The sequence below is a fragment of the Sminthopsis crassicaudata genome, chromosome 2, assembly GCF_048593235.1.
Source record: "Sminthopsis crassicaudata isolate SCR6 chromosome 2, ASM4859323v1, whole genome shotgun sequence".
In the NCBI taxonomy this organism is placed as follows: domain Eukaryota; kingdom Metazoa; phylum Chordata; class Mammalia; order Dasyuromorphia; family Dasyuridae; genus Sminthopsis; species Sminthopsis crassicaudata.
This window is the reverse complement of record NC_133618.1, coordinates 261,727,515-261,742,860: the sequence shown is the minus strand read 5'-3', so window position 1 is coordinate 261,742,860 and position 15,346 is coordinate 261,727,515. Positions and strand designations below refer to the sequence as shown.

At 37.6% G+C, this 15,346-nt stretch overlaps 1 protein-coding gene across 1 annotated transcript; it reads left to right on the top strand.

Moving 5' to 3' along the window:
- Positions 1–13,687: 13,687 nt before the first annotated feature.
- Positions 13,688–14,548, top strand: LOC141553448 (olfactory receptor 4F3/4F16/4F29-like). The gene has a single exon (XM_074285106.1). It carries the CDS (start codon positions 13,688–13,690, stop codon positions 14,546–14,548), a length of 861 nt encoding a protein of 286 aa, XP_074141207.1.
- Positions 14,549–15,346: the final 798 nt, after the last annotated feature.

The window sequence follows — 15,346 nt, the reverse complement described above, 5'->3', positions numbered from 1 at the left end:
GGGTTGGGGAAACCTGAGCAGATAGTGGGGGCTGAGAAAACCCAAGCCAGCTCAGATCCTGTGGGGGCTGGGCCCAGATATTCAAAAGGCTGCTTTTCGACCAGGATTTGTGAATCAAAGGTCAGCCATGGGGTTTGGGGAATCAGAAAGGAATCTTAAAGGGACCTCAACCCCGATCATTTCCCCCCTTAAACAGTTAAGACTTAAATTCATTTAAGAAAAAAAAAATTGGGACAGTGTCCTTCATTTAAGGCAAGGTTGAAGATTTTCTCCAAAGATCTTCAGAGTAGCAGGGTCTCCTCATCTTGTTCCCCTTTCAAATCGTCACCTCCTGATGCATGTGGGAAAAGGGGTGTCGACCTCCTCTTAACTGCTTTGAGCTGACAAAGGTCGTTGAGACTTGGGGGCTTCATGCCAGGAGGGGAGGCATGAGGTGTGGGGGATGGCAGCAGGGCATTGAGGGGGTGTCCTTGTCAGTTGTCCCCAGTCAGTTGTCCAGTCAATGTTCTCCAGGCTGAGGGTAGCTGAGAATCCAAAGTTTGAAGCCTAGAGAAAACAGATCTCGGGAACAGATTAAAAGTGGGGTGTCATCCAGAGATGGTGACATTCAGGAGAACAGGGCCTTTAGCAAGAAATGCATCAGGTCCCTTCTGTGGGCTGCTTGTCTGATGGCCCATGTAATTATCAAAGAGAAATAGGAGAAAATGATGAGAAAAGATTATTTGTAGCCTAGCTCTTTCACCCTTAATTTCCAGGAAAGCTAATTTCTCCTGGAATTGGGATTAAAGTGTGTGGACTCAGAAGTAAGGGGAGGCAGGAGGCCTTGATATCTAGTAGATTTAATGAACCACTGCTCTTTTGTAAGGCAGGGTCTAGGGATGGGTATGTATCCCCAATTGTCAGGGCTACAGATCCAGATAAGAATGCAGTTTAAGGTATTGGAAATATTGGAAAAACTGCTGTTTTTTTTTTTTTTTTTTTTTTTGAAAAGAAGAGAGTTGGTTCCTCAATAAGCAAAGATCCTGAATCTTATCCTTCCTAGTTTCCCCATTCATTATGGGGGAGGGGTGAAAGGAGTCAGAGAGGGTGCACAGTATCAGCATAGCCTACCCAGCTTACCAGGCCCTGAGATGTTCAGGTTGTCCTGAGATAAAAAGGAAACAGGGCCAGACCTCAAATTCCTACCAGGGAGCAGGATGCTGGGTGTCCAGGTCAACCTTTGTGGTGTTTGCTGTGGTGGTGAGAAGACAGTTCCTTTTGCTCGAATTCAGGACAGAGACTGGGGTCTTCTAAGGCTTAAGTCTAGAAGAGATTTGCATTAAAAGGGCACTTCTGCTTCTGAGTGTCTGGAGAAGAGAAGTCCCTGAGAAGAGAAGAACTGAGAGTCTCAGGTTAGTGAGATAAAGGGAAACAAACAGGTGTTAGAAATCAGTTTTGGTCTTATAGATCTCTATTAGTTGTCCAGTAAGAGACAGATGACCAGGCTAAATACTTATTTGCCCAAGCATTTAGGATACAATGATTACATATAATCAGGCTGGAAATAGCAAGGTATGACATAATTTAATTGCATTAACAATTTCTATTGACTATTGCTCTGATCTTAGAAATTGGTTACAGGAGGAAAAAAAATGCAAGAACATAAATTCTAAACAAATATTTATCATAACCTTATATTGATAGCAGTAAGGAATTTGTCCCAATAAGTTCATATCCAAATAGATGTTTCATAAGTGAACATTATTCATACAAATCAGTTTGTTTTTAAAATACTCAATGCAATACAATCATATACAGAATGTTCAATTCTACATAAGAGAATTCAAGAAGTTAGCAGTTAAACTTTTAGAAATAAATCCTACCAAAATATTCACAGAAACCCAGACTAAATTTGAATTTTATTGCTCTTTTCCAACCTTGTTTGCTTCAAAGGGGCTAGCTTTGGTGGGTGTGTCTCCTAGCGGCAGGGAAGCCCTATCAAGGTGGGTGGAGATAGATTAGTTAATCTGTTCAGTGGAAGTTATTGAGAGGCGGTAACCGGACCCTAACTCTATAGCTTTCATTCGTTTTAGACGTCTGCAAGAGAGAGAGAGAGAGAGAGAGAGAGAGAGAGAGAGAGAGAGAGAGAGAGAGAGAGAGAGAGAGAGGGAGGGGGAGGGAGGGGGAGGGAGAGAGAGGGAGAGAAATGACAAAAACTTTTAATTTGTATATATTGTAAATATATCCAGCTTAAGCATTGAGCTCCAGACAGCATCACTCAAGTCCCAGGAAATTGAGCTGTCCTCCTTGCTGATAGAGGGTGGGGGGTTTATGTTACCTCATGAACAGTAAATCAGGAAGACTGAAATAGAGGCAAGAGCAATCAAACTATTGGAGTAGGTCTCTAGAGAGATGAAATAATCAGTGGAGACAGCATCTTGATAAGACAGTCCCATAGCTTGGGATGGGAGAGACATTCTGCTATTCTAAGCCTAATATTCTTATCAGGTCTAAAGATAAGGAGGCCTGGAAGGTTTTTCAGAACAGAGAAGCAGGAGAACTGAAGCGTGGATGAGTCAGGATAATTAGGGAAATTGAGTTAGGACAAAAATAAACAAACCAGACTAAAACTAGAAAATGCAAGGACTTATGGCAAGAATCAATTTCTCCCCAGTAGCCCCAGAATTATTAGCATCAAACAGCATTCCTCATTCAGGGAGACACACAAGCCTCCCTGTTCTAATCTCTGCAGTTGGGGAGCATCTCAGCTAGAGATGGACAGTCTTGAGGTCTGTGGTCATTTGTGCATTTAACTCAGCCTCTGTGGAGTAGCAGTACTCAAGACAGTCTTGCTGCCCTAAGAGCGCACCCCAAATCTGTCAGGAGCTCCAAGAGAGGAAAAATGGGACTTGGAGCAGATCCATCTGTCCTCTCTCGATAGAACAGGAGCTACTGGAAGATAGATTTCTGAGCAAATTATGCAGGCCACCCCAAGCTATTAGAGTTCTGATATCGAAATGCTAAAATAATAATTAAGGAACTGGGGTAATAAGAGGGGAAAAACAGATAAGAGAGGCTGCCAGTCCTTGGACAGGTGTCTGATTTTTGGTTGTTTCTAAAGAATAATCCCAAAGACTGAATAAGGAATTTCAAAGTTAAAACTAACCCAGCAAATCATAGTTAGTAAATTTGAAGCAAAGAGTAAAATAGTTTCCAATTCAGCCTGAACTTAATGAAATAATACATCAGTTTTTCCCAATTTCCTGACCAGCTGCAATCTCAGTTTCCTTCCTCCTCTGTTTGCAGAAATTATCAGATCATACATAATAGAGTAGTAAATTTACTGAAACAGCAATAGTCAAACAGTTTTATAAAGCAATAAACAATTTCTTTCATACAGAGCAATAGTCAAATGGTTTTAGCAAGTCCCCCAGTTTTAATGAGTCTTAAAAAATAGATCATTTAATTTGAAGGTGGGCCTAGAAGGTGAGTGTGGAGAAATCCCACGTGGCCCCTCCCTACTCTGTTAGAAGAGGCAGGGGGAGGGGGAGGGGAAGGCAGCTAGTATTTAGGTGCTAGCAGAACTGTGGGTGAATGGAAGACAAAAGATCCTATCCCACCCAACCTTTAGTGAGTAGGGTGTGGGAGCTGTTGGAGCTTTTTAAAAAAGCCTGGCTCTAATTGGAGATACCAGACTCCTTAAAAGAAAGTTGGGGTTGGGTGAATAGAGAGAGAATTCTACATAGAATTCAAGTGTTAATTAATCCATTCTCTAAAAGGCAGCTTGAGGGAGAATCTATTCATATTCTATATCCCTGGGCTGAAATGCCAGAGAAATTGAGGCAAGAAAGAGATCAGTTTAAGGAAACTGAAGCAGTAAAAAAGAAGTGTAGCACATCAAAACAGAGAAAGATTCTAGAGAGGCGCCGAATTAAAAGTAATTAAGGAGTGTTTTTAAATAGTTTCAATCTTTCTTTTAGCTCACCTCCCAGTAGCTCCTGTTCTATCGAGAGAGGACAGATGGAGCTGCTCCAAGTTCCATTTTTCCTCTCTTGGATGTGCAGTTGGGATGAGAAAAAAAAGAGAAAAAAAGACAAAAGAAACTATTCTCACTCTCTTAACAATTAATTTGCCTTGATTTGGAATTTTGTTCTCCAGCCAAAATTACAAAGATCTCCTTTCTGAAGTTCTAGTCTGGCCAGGACTAAAACTAGAAAGGGAATCTTTAATTGTTGGCAGAGGGCATAGAATGCCAATGGAGAAAAATAGGAGAGTGCCCTAGGAGCTCCTGGACAGAGAGAAAAGTCAGGAGTTTTCACTTGCAAGGTTACTGAGACAGAAAAAGACTGAGCAGTTTAAATTCTCTATCTAGGCTTTATCTATCCTAGAGCAGGTAATTATGCCCCGAGGCTTTGAAAAAAATGGGCAGTTTTAAAATCATGGAAACATGATTTGTATATATATTGTATACAATATATACAAATTAGTGAAAGGCTGCTACAGTGAAAAGCTGTGACTAGAGGCTCTATTCTAATGCAAAATGACTAAATCAGGAAAATTAAGTCCCATTTTAAAATGTATGGGGCAAGTTAGTTCTCTGAGAGGGCTGAAAGATCGGCTCCTTTAAAGAGCCAGGTAAAAGCTATGGGAGGGTGTTTCTAGAGATCTTGAAAAGAGTCCCCAAATCTCCCCACTGTACCCCAAGAAGGGGACAGAATGGGAGCATTTAAATGGCAGTTTGCTAAGCCACGTGGGATAGATTCAAAAAGAGAGAGAGTGGAGGAAGGGAGAGATGTTATCTTATTCAGTGCTTCTCTAGTGGCGAAGGTGAGGGCTCACTTGGTCAGATAGAGACACATCTCCAAGTTCACCCTGATCCAGAGACTTTTTTTTCCTTGTGGCTACAGCCTGACTACTATAGTGGAGTGTGAGAGGGATTCAAATGCAAATTTCTCCCCCAGAAGAGATCAAGGAGACTGCTGGCTTAGGACCCGAGAGAGATGGGATCCTCAGAAAGGCCATGTGGTGGAGGGGGGAGGAAGGTTGAAGAATTGACATTTTCTCCCGTGTGTCTCAGAGTTCCGGCCCTCAAGGCAGGCTTTCTGGTGAAAGAAAAGGATTAGAAATGCCTTGAGATGCAAAAAAAGGTCTTTTATCTCTGGAAGCAGCCTTCTCCAAACCTAGTATCTGCTAAGGAAAGATTTTAGAAGTAGAGGTGTGTCTAGACAGGTAAAAGCTTTTAGTTTTCCAAATTCTTTCAGCCTCTCTCTTATCTCTAGAGACAGAGATTGAGACAAAAGGAGGCCTTTTTCCTGAAATGCAAGTAGTCTCCATGGGAGACTTTTGCTCCCAGCCCAAACCTGGTCTGGGTGCCCACTATGTTTTAGAGATAAGTGAGATGAGGGTAGGAACACAGATATTCTTCCCAGAAGCTGTGTGAACTAAGGACGAAGATTGGTTCTGAGAGACCTGAAAAGGTTAAGGATAGTTTTTGGGGTAGCAATTTTTGGGGTCCTTGTACAGGCCCCCAAATGATGAGAGATAGGAAAGGGGCAACCCCGTTTTGTTTGGTGCAAAGATAGTCCCATTATGGCGCAGTGTCCCCTGTAAATGAATTTACAGGCCTGAAAACCTAGATTGATTAAAAAAAAAGGTTTATTGTAGGAATTTAGAGATAAAGTCAAAGGTAGAAAGACGGCAGGGCCAGAGGGGGCCGCTGGTTGGGCAGGAACCCTTACATGGCCGGAAGGATACCAAGTTTGGGGGGAAGGGCTCCTGCAAAGAGAGAGCTTCAGCTTGGCTCTTTTATACTTAAAAGGGGCTTGTGGGCAGTGCCCCAAGTTCTTGGCGGACTTTTCAGATAAGGAAGAAACTGTGGGGGGTTGAGGAAACCTGAGTAGATAGTGGGGGCTAAGAAAACCCAAGCCTGCTCAGATCTGGTGGGGGTTGGGCCCAGATATTCAAAAGGGTGCGTTTTGACTAGGATTTGTGAATCAAAGTTCAGCCATGGGAATAAGAAAGGAATCTTAAAGGGACCTCAACCCCCATCAGTAGCTAACGTCACTAGACTAAGGGATAGGTAGAAGCAGTGAAGCTTCTCTTTATTGCATGACCAATGAACCATACCCAAGTGCCTCAATTCTCTTATTCTTCCTTATTTTTAGTTATTCAAATCATCCTCTTCAGGTAGCCACCTAGGTACGTACAGGGAGAATGTACTGTCATATTTGGAAGGCAAATTCCACATAAAGCACAGAGACAAAATCCATCTTTGTGCAACTAAACAACATTTATTTATTTATTTTATGTATCCATACTTTTAAGATGAAAAATGAAAATTATTAAATTTAAAATTTAAATGAAAATTATCTGTAATAATTAATAATAATTACAATAATAGCTAACATTTCCAGAGCACTTTAAATATTTTACAAATATTTTCTCATCTATTCCTTTCAAATCTCTTTGGAGATAGATGCTATTATTATCCCCATTTTACAGGTAAGGAAACTGAGGAAGACAAAGCTTAAATTACTTGTCCATGGTAGTAATTATTTGAAATAGGTTTTGAATGATTTGAATTCTAGTCAAGATCTTGACTAAAGTCTAGCATTCTGTTCACTATTTTGCCTAGAGGCTTACTTCATCCTTATTCTACTTAAACTCTAGTTTTCTTAGGTACATAACTCAACAAATTCAATAAGCATTATGCCTTAACCTCAGTCTGTAGAATAAATAATATAAATATCAGTTATTTCAATAACATGATAAAATAATGCTACATAAAACAATTCAAAATAAAACATTTTTTTAATAAATATGAATGTTGAAAACTATCTTTTGGAAAAATAAAATACTGTTGAAAAAGATGTGAAAGTTTAAAAAATTTCCTCAGTATTCACATTACAAAATAAAGGTTTCAGAGTAGATCAAAAAAAGATCAAGAGTCTTTTTCACATTTACATTTTTTTAAGCTATGCTTTATTAACAGACTTTTCATTTGGTTATCTGGGGAAAAGAGATCCCTGGGAGACAGTATTCTTGGCCAAACAACATTAGATTAGCAGTCTCATTTTCTATAGCATTATTTGGCCATTTTCCTTCCTCTGTTGATAATTAGCTGCCTTTCTTTTTTATAGAAACACTTTATATATCTCTTATTAATTCTAGTCACTACATGTGGAATGGGCTAAGCTTTTGGAATTTCCCAGGCTTCTGGATAATGCTACCATATCATATTCAGAGGTAGTATAAATAGGTGGTAGGTGGGAAAGACAAGAATAAATTCTCCAGCATGAAGAACAGAGTGAAAGATATTCTATGTTCCCATGACATCAAGATAATTTTAGTGTTAGGATTACTCCTTGCACAGGACAAAAAGAGTAGGTTTGTCTTTTGAGAGCATATAATGCAATGGAGGGAAGGAAAAGCAAGAGTTGAGAATGGCAATTGGAAGATAGAGTGAAGATTTTGAATTATGAACAAAGAAAATGAAGCTGATCTCAATTCTTGATAGGAGATATTTCAGGATTAAGGGTAAGAATCAAAATTTGACAATCAAACAAGTATTTGGATTTTCCATTCTTTCTTAGATGTTTGAGAGGTAGTTTATATAGTAAAGAGAAGTGGCCTTGAACCCAGGAAAACCTTTTAAATCCTTCCTCTGACACATACTGATTGTGTGACCCCTAGCAAATCACTAAATCGTTCAGTTCTCTAAGGCTACAAGTTGCAGAGTTTTAGGTAGATTCTTCAGTTTATTTGTTATTTGTTAAATTTAAAATAAAAGAAATGAATAAAAACATTGTAAGTTGCAGAGAAGGTGGTGATTTGCATTGGTTGGAGGAATTCCTTCATCTGGAAATTCCCTATACTATTGACATCACAGATCCAGTCTCTGCTCCTTAGTTACTGCCCTTCTTCACTAATATATCTGTCATTTCCTATTCTCCTGGTTAATCATGTCAATTTTGTATTGACTTGGCTTCTTAAAAGCTGCTTCATCATCCTTTTGCTTAATTATGCCCATACTGAGCTCTGAACTGTGTAATTTACTTGAGTCTTTTCCTCCTTCCACTTCCTACTATGCTAATTCTCAATTCTAGGAGATCCTTGCTATAATTTAATTTTGTCTCCTTTTTTACACTGCCTAATATGATGGAGAAAGTAATAAAAACCTGATGACTGAACTTTCTACAGATTCACGTTATCCAAAGTCAACTTGACTCTTGTTTCTAATTAGTTTTCTTTGTCTCTGAAATTTTTCTTTTGATTTATCCAGTGTTCTAAATCTTTTCGATATACCTCACAATCCTAAACCTAATCTTCTTCACAAGTTTTCAAATAATAACAACCTCCTAAGAGGTTCATATCATTTCTTGAGTGTTTATTAATCTTCCTCTTCTTTGTTATCATACTCTAATTGCCACTTCAAAATTGAATTAAACCTTTACCCTTAGAAGTTTTATTTGTCAGTGATGTTCAGGATGGATTGGAAGAAGAAAAGACATGCAATAGGGAGAATAATTTGGGGCTATGACAATAGCCTTTAGATGAATCTACATGAGAGGTAGTAAAAACACAAACTAGATACAGATGTTTGGGAGGTGAGTTGACAGAAGATAATTTGGTGGACCATTCTACAGGCATTTTGTTTATGGATCTGAGGTTCAGGTGAAAAGTTAGGACTGGAGGTTTATATATGTTTCCCCAATTTCACATTTAAAAAAATTTATATTTGTATCAGAATAATGTGATTTCCAATCATTATTTTTTAAATTGATCTTCTTCGTTTTCTAATCCTCACTAACACTTTCCAATGATTCCTCCCTCTAAGAAACCTTCTTCATAACAGATGTTATGCATGTAAGCAAAATAAACCAATACAATGGATATGTATGAAAGTATGTCTCATTTCGTGTGTACTGTCCACTACCTTTGTCAACAATAGAAAAGTGATACTTCATCATCAAATGTTCAGAAGTTAGATTGGTCACATTATTTATAGTTCTAGGCTTCATTATTGTTTTTCTTTAGGAATTATTTATGCAGAGACGAAAGTTAAAGCCAAGATATAAATGATATCACCAAGTAGAAGACTCCAGAGAGAAGAACATCACCATGGAGAACACATCTTAACAGAGATGGCAAGAGGAGGATGATAATAGTTAACATTTATATTCTTCTTTTTGTGTGCCAGGCATTGTGATACTTTACAATTATCATTTCATTTGATCCCCATAACAAACTTTGGAGGTAGGTGCTATTATTATCCTCACTTTACAGTTGAAGAGAATGAGACATACAGTTCTAATGATTTTCCTAGAGTTAAAGAGCTGAAGCTTGATTTGGATTCAGGCCTTCCTGACTTTAGTCCCAGCACTATCCAATAAACCAACCAATTTGCCTAGAAATCAACAAAAGAGACTGAACAGGCATAGTGGGAGACAGCATATGTATCGCTATTTTCTCTCTATTTGTATTTCTCATATTTGTATATATGTATATGTATGTCATATAATACAGATATTTAATATGGTTTAATCTATTTGAGGCTGAGTTGAAGAAAGATTTGGGGAGGAATGGGTGAAAACAATGAGACATTTTCGGGCATTGAGATGAGTTATGACAGTTCATGATAACTTTAGTCTCCTTAGTGATTTAGTGGCAAAGTTATGATGTTGGGAATGTATCTATGCTAATGATTCTAAAATCTACTTATCTAGTTCTAAGATCTTTACTCATTTCCAGTCTTGTATCTCCATTTGTTTATCAGACATTTTGAAGTGGATGTTCAGTAGATAGCTTAACTCCAGTAGACATCTTAAACTCAACATGTTTCAAACTGAACTCATTTTCCCTCCCAAACCACTGCCCTTTCCAGACTGATATTATTGTTGAAGGCACTGTCATTCTCCTAGTCCCCAAATGTTTGCAGTTTAGGTGTTATCCTTCTTATTGTCTCTCTCCCTCGCTCCCATGTTTAATTATGTTGCCAAGACCTATCTATTTCACCTTTGCAACATCTCTTGAATATACCACTTTCTCTCCTTTAAAAGCACTACCACCCTATTGCCTACACTATTGCAATAGCTTGCTAGTTGGTCTGGCTGTCACAAGACTCTTTTTATTCTAGTCCATCCTCCCTTTAATCTCCAGATCTAACTATGTCACTTCTTCTTACCTGTCAATAAACTCTATACTTAATACTTGTGTCACCACCACTCTTCCCTTGCCCCTGCCTCTGGTCCCCAATGATGTACTTTTTGGTTCAGGGCCGCTGGGCTTCCTTGCTCATCCCTTCAACAAGATTTAATTTCTTTTGGTTCTGGGCATTTTATCTTTCTTTATTCTATGTTTAGAGGTTATCTATTCTCATCTCCTTTTGGTTTCAGGAAATCTTTCTCAGTCTCTTTTAAATCTGATGCCTTCCCTCTGTGGATTAGTTCCCATTTATCACCTATATATTTTGTTTGTACATAACTGTTTATATGTTCTCTCCTCTGTATGAAAGTGAATTATTGAGGGAAGGACTGTCCTTTGCATTTCTTTGTTTCCTAAATTCTGTGCATAGTGACACAGTAGATAATGAATGCTCATTGACTGGCTGAGTATGGAGAAATTGTGACTAAGTGTGTAGGGCTAGAGGGTGGGGAAAATATGAAAAGTTTTGTAATACATTGTAATTGTACTTTGTAATAGTACTTTGTAATAGTACTTTGTAATAGTACTTTGTAATAATACTTTGTAATAGTAATTTTTTTGTGTGAATCAACTAGCAAAGTAATAAGATTTGTATAGAAGAATGATATAGCAAAACTGAGGGCTCAGAGAGGGTCATACATCTAAAACTTCTTATGAATAAATCTGCATGATTTTAGATGATGGAGGGGATTCAGAGTTATGTTCATCGAACATGACATGAGGTCTGGGGTTGAGGGATTCTGGAATTATAACCAAGGAATCACTTAAACAGCCTACCATGGTATTGTGATTGAGTACATTGGTAAATGAAGACAGAAAGAGAATTTGAACTTGAAGAAGAGTGGGCAACTTGAAATGACAATGTGTGTGAAGAGCCAGTCTCAGAGAAATGAGAGAATGTGGAATTGCCAAGAGGGAGACTGCAGTTGGAAGATACAATTGTGGAGTTGAGAAGTTTTGAGGTGGCATAGTTCTGTGTGACTGGCAATTATAAAGTGAGACCACAGTAGTGTGGATATAAAGGAGTTTCTTGGATTTGATGTGGCTGAGAAACAATGACATTGAGATATGAAATGTCATCAGAATTTGTAGAGGGGCTCTTCAAGATACTGGAAAAATTCTAGAGTAGAAGAGTAAAAATGATGAAAAATAATTCTTATCCTTATTCTCTGTGAGCAGCTCATATCTACCATACTTGTATTCCTGTTTTTCTTTGAGTCATTCTATTCCCTATACTTCCTTGGATCATAATTCTGAATCATCTCACAATTCCTATGCTAGATCCCTAGGCTAGACTGTAAGTGCTAGATTAAAATAGATATTTTTTCCTCCACATCCTTATATAAACCAACAGTGCAAAATAGTAGTAATAAAAACAATAATAGTTCACATTTTACATAATGCTTCTTAGATAGAAAACATTTTATGTGTGTAAGATGGCTCCCTTTGGGACTCTTTGGGACAGTTTACAGATTCAATGATAGTTATTTGAGAAATATTAAACAAGCAGTGCCATTGAGAAGAAATTCAGAATAAAGATGGTCAGTGTCATATTTTCTGGCATCTAATTTATACAAGAATGACATGAAGGTTTTAATACTGAAAATTGAAAACCCTTATACTTATTACCATTTTTGGTTTCTATCATGAGGTTCAGTCATTTCATATAAGACTCTATTTTGGAGTTTTATCATTGGTAAAGATTATATCTTTCAACGAGGCCTAGAAGAGTTCTCAGAAATAGGTCCACAAAGGGACTTCAGAGCTGGATCACAGTAATACCTCAGAGACTGGCCTGTTATTGGTTGCTGATTGCTGAGTTGAGTTATGGCTCTGAAGAGAGATATTAATGAGACGATCCAACTGGATGAAAAGTTTTGTTGCTTAGTAGAGCTGATTAAAGGGAAAGGGTTCTATCTCTTTCTTTACATTATCTTCTACAACTTAAGAGATGGAAACCTTGCAGAACCCAGCCTAGGGAGATGGCCAGGAAAGCCTGTGAAAATCTTATGCTTGGGGAGCTGGTTTTGACTGAAATCATATGTTACTTTCTCAGAGGCCAGCCAAAGGAGTAGATATAGGAAGGCTCTTCATGTATCAGGCTTATGGTTTCTGTTTTTTTTTTTTAAGAGATTCCCAACATTTCAGTACTTCAGATGATTTATTGTCTAGTATGGAAATGGACCTGAGAATCTTCAATGTGGTGATTGAAGATACTCAGAAAATGAGTGACTATTGTACAATCTTTGTAAAGAGAATAACATTAAGGTTTAATGGTTCAAAGTTCTGAGTTTCTATGGGCACATTCCCTTTTTATGCTACTTAAATGATTTTGTAAGTATATCAGCACTTTCTCTGATAAATGTTGTACATTGGTAGAAAACTATGGGTTCAGTTTATGGATAGAATGTAGAGGGAGCTGGGTGGTACGGTGGATAGAGTGTTCATCCTACAGCCAAGAAGACTTGAGTTCAAATACTGCCTAAAAAACTTATTAGTTGTGTGTTTCCAGGCAAATTATTTTTTCAATTTCTGGTTATCTAAGTTTCTTCTCCTAAAATGCGGATAATAATAACATTAATCTCCCAGGACAGTTGTGAGGATAGATGCAATAATTTTTATAAAACATGTTTTGCAGAGTGCCTGGCACATAGTAGTGACTATTAATCCACTGTCATCATCATCGTCATCATGATTATTGTTATTGTTAATTTTTCTTGACTTGTCTTCTTTTTAGTAAATGTTTTTGATTCAGTTAATTTTGTCATGTTGATTAATTTGTTAAATGGAAGCACAATGGTTATGTCTCAGCAGCTACAGCTGTGAGAAGGAATAAAAAGAGTGTATCTTCCCAAACAGTGTTGTTTTTAGGATGTTGAAAGTTACAGCAACAGAGTTAGGATTAGCTGCTCTGGAAATCCTCAGTTTGACAGCTTGAATATAGAATATAGATTGGGAAAGGTGAAAGAGAGAGAATAAGGGACCATATCCTCATCTATACTTGTCTAAAATGTTCATTTGCTTCTCATTGCTTCAAGATAGATTATGCAGTTATTATTATCCCAGTTTTACAAAGCTCAGAAAATTTAGGTGAATTATGATAGATAAGTAGTATAGGTTGAAAAAAATAGAGAATTTCTTTTCCTTCTCACATTCTGCTCTGGTTCATTACCCAGATTGTTCCTCCAGATAATTTTTCACACCAGTCCTATATTACACAAAAACTGGAGGAATGTTATAGAAGGCCATGGTGTTAATTAAAAATAGTATTGTTTGGCAGGGTCCTCAAGGTTTCATGTAACCATGAGATAAAGTGTATATTGCTGTGAGAAGTTGAGAGAAGACTTAATTTCCATCATGTGAATTCATTCTTTGTCACACAGAGTAGGCATTTACTAAATATTTGTTGAATTGAATTCTGAAATATTAATGTTATTCAAAATAATTGTGATTCTCCCTTAATTCTTTTCCTAAAGGTGGCTACAGATGCAATGCTGCTAGGACAATGAGCAGAGCCAATCACACTGTGGTGTCTGAATTTGTGTTCCTGGGACTCTCCAATTCTTGGTATATCCAGCTTTTCCTCTTTGTTTTCTCCTCTATATTTTATGTGGCAAGCATGTTGGGAAACTCCCTGATTATTCTCACAGTGACTTTTGACCCTCACTTGCATTCTCCCATGTACTTCTTGCTGGCCAATCTCTCCTTCACTGACCTAGGATTTTCCTCAGTCACTTCCCCCAAGATGATATATGACCTTTTCAGAAAACGCAAGGTCATATCATTCTCTGGCTGCATCACTCAGATGTTCTTTATTCACTTGATGGGTGGTGTTGAGGTGGTGTTGCTTATATCCATGGCCTTTGACAGATATGTTGCCATATGTAAGCCTCTCCATTATCTGACTATTATGTGTCCAAGGATGTGTACTGTGTTCCTGGTGGCTGCTTGGACCATTGGTTTCATCCACTCAATGGCCCAGATGGCTTTTGTTATTAATCTGCCATTTTGTGGCCCTAATGTATTGGACAGCTTTTATTGTGATCTGCCTCGGTTCATCAAACTTGCTTGCACAGATACAGACAGACTAGAATTCATGGTCATTGCTAATAGTGGCTTCATTTCCTTGGCTTTTTTCTGTATCTTGTTCATCTCCTACATTTTCATTCTAGTCACTGTTCAGAAGCTTTCTACAGGTGGTTCTTCCAAGGCTCTCTCTACTCTGTCAGCTCACATCACTGTTGTGATTTTGTTTTTTACTCCACTGCTCTTTGTTTATACATGGCCACACCCAACGTCACAGTTGGATAAGTTTCTTGCCATTTTTGATGTAGTTCTTACCCCTTTTCTCAATCCAGTCATTTAATCATTCAGGAACAAAGAGATGAAGGTGGCAATGAAGAGATTGTGCCTTCAAATTGGGAGTTTTAGGAAGATCTCTTAAATGACTTTGTAACATGAACTTTTTTTCATTCAAAGAAACAAAGAAGAGCTTATTTTCTAAAGGAGATCAAAAGCCAGTATTTGGACAGGTAAAATTTGAGGTTCTAGAAAGATTTTCTAGTAGTAATCCTCAGTGGTCAACTAGAAACATAAGTATGGAAGTATCTCTGATACTAGAGATAAAAATTTAGAAGTTGTTTAAATATAAAATCAAGCTCTGAGAAGAAATTGAGAAGACCATAGATATTATAGTGAAGAAGGATGAAAAGTTAATGATAGAAACAGAAAAAAAATTAGCAAGCTCAAGAAAATGATGTTGGTTATCAGTTTCAGTTACTGCAAATTGAAGAGAAAATTATGAGTAATTATTAATCTTTTCTCATTAAATTTAATACATTCTCCTTCTGGCATTATTCATTCTAGGAAATTATAATTTGCTTAATAAAAAACAAATGACTCCCTTTTCATTTTTGTTTCCTTTAAAAAGGATGTAAATCTATTTTTTGATAATTAAAGTATAAATACTAGAAGTAATACATATTTGCTTTTTTTTCCCCCTGAGACAATTGGGGAAGTGTTAAGTGTCTGAGATCAGATTTGAAGTCAGATACTTCTGACTGCAGACCTCCACTGTGCCACTTAGCTGCCCCCATATTTGGTATGTTTAAAGACTTATTATTAGTTTTGACGTTCTTACAAAGAGCTCCTGAAATTATCTTTT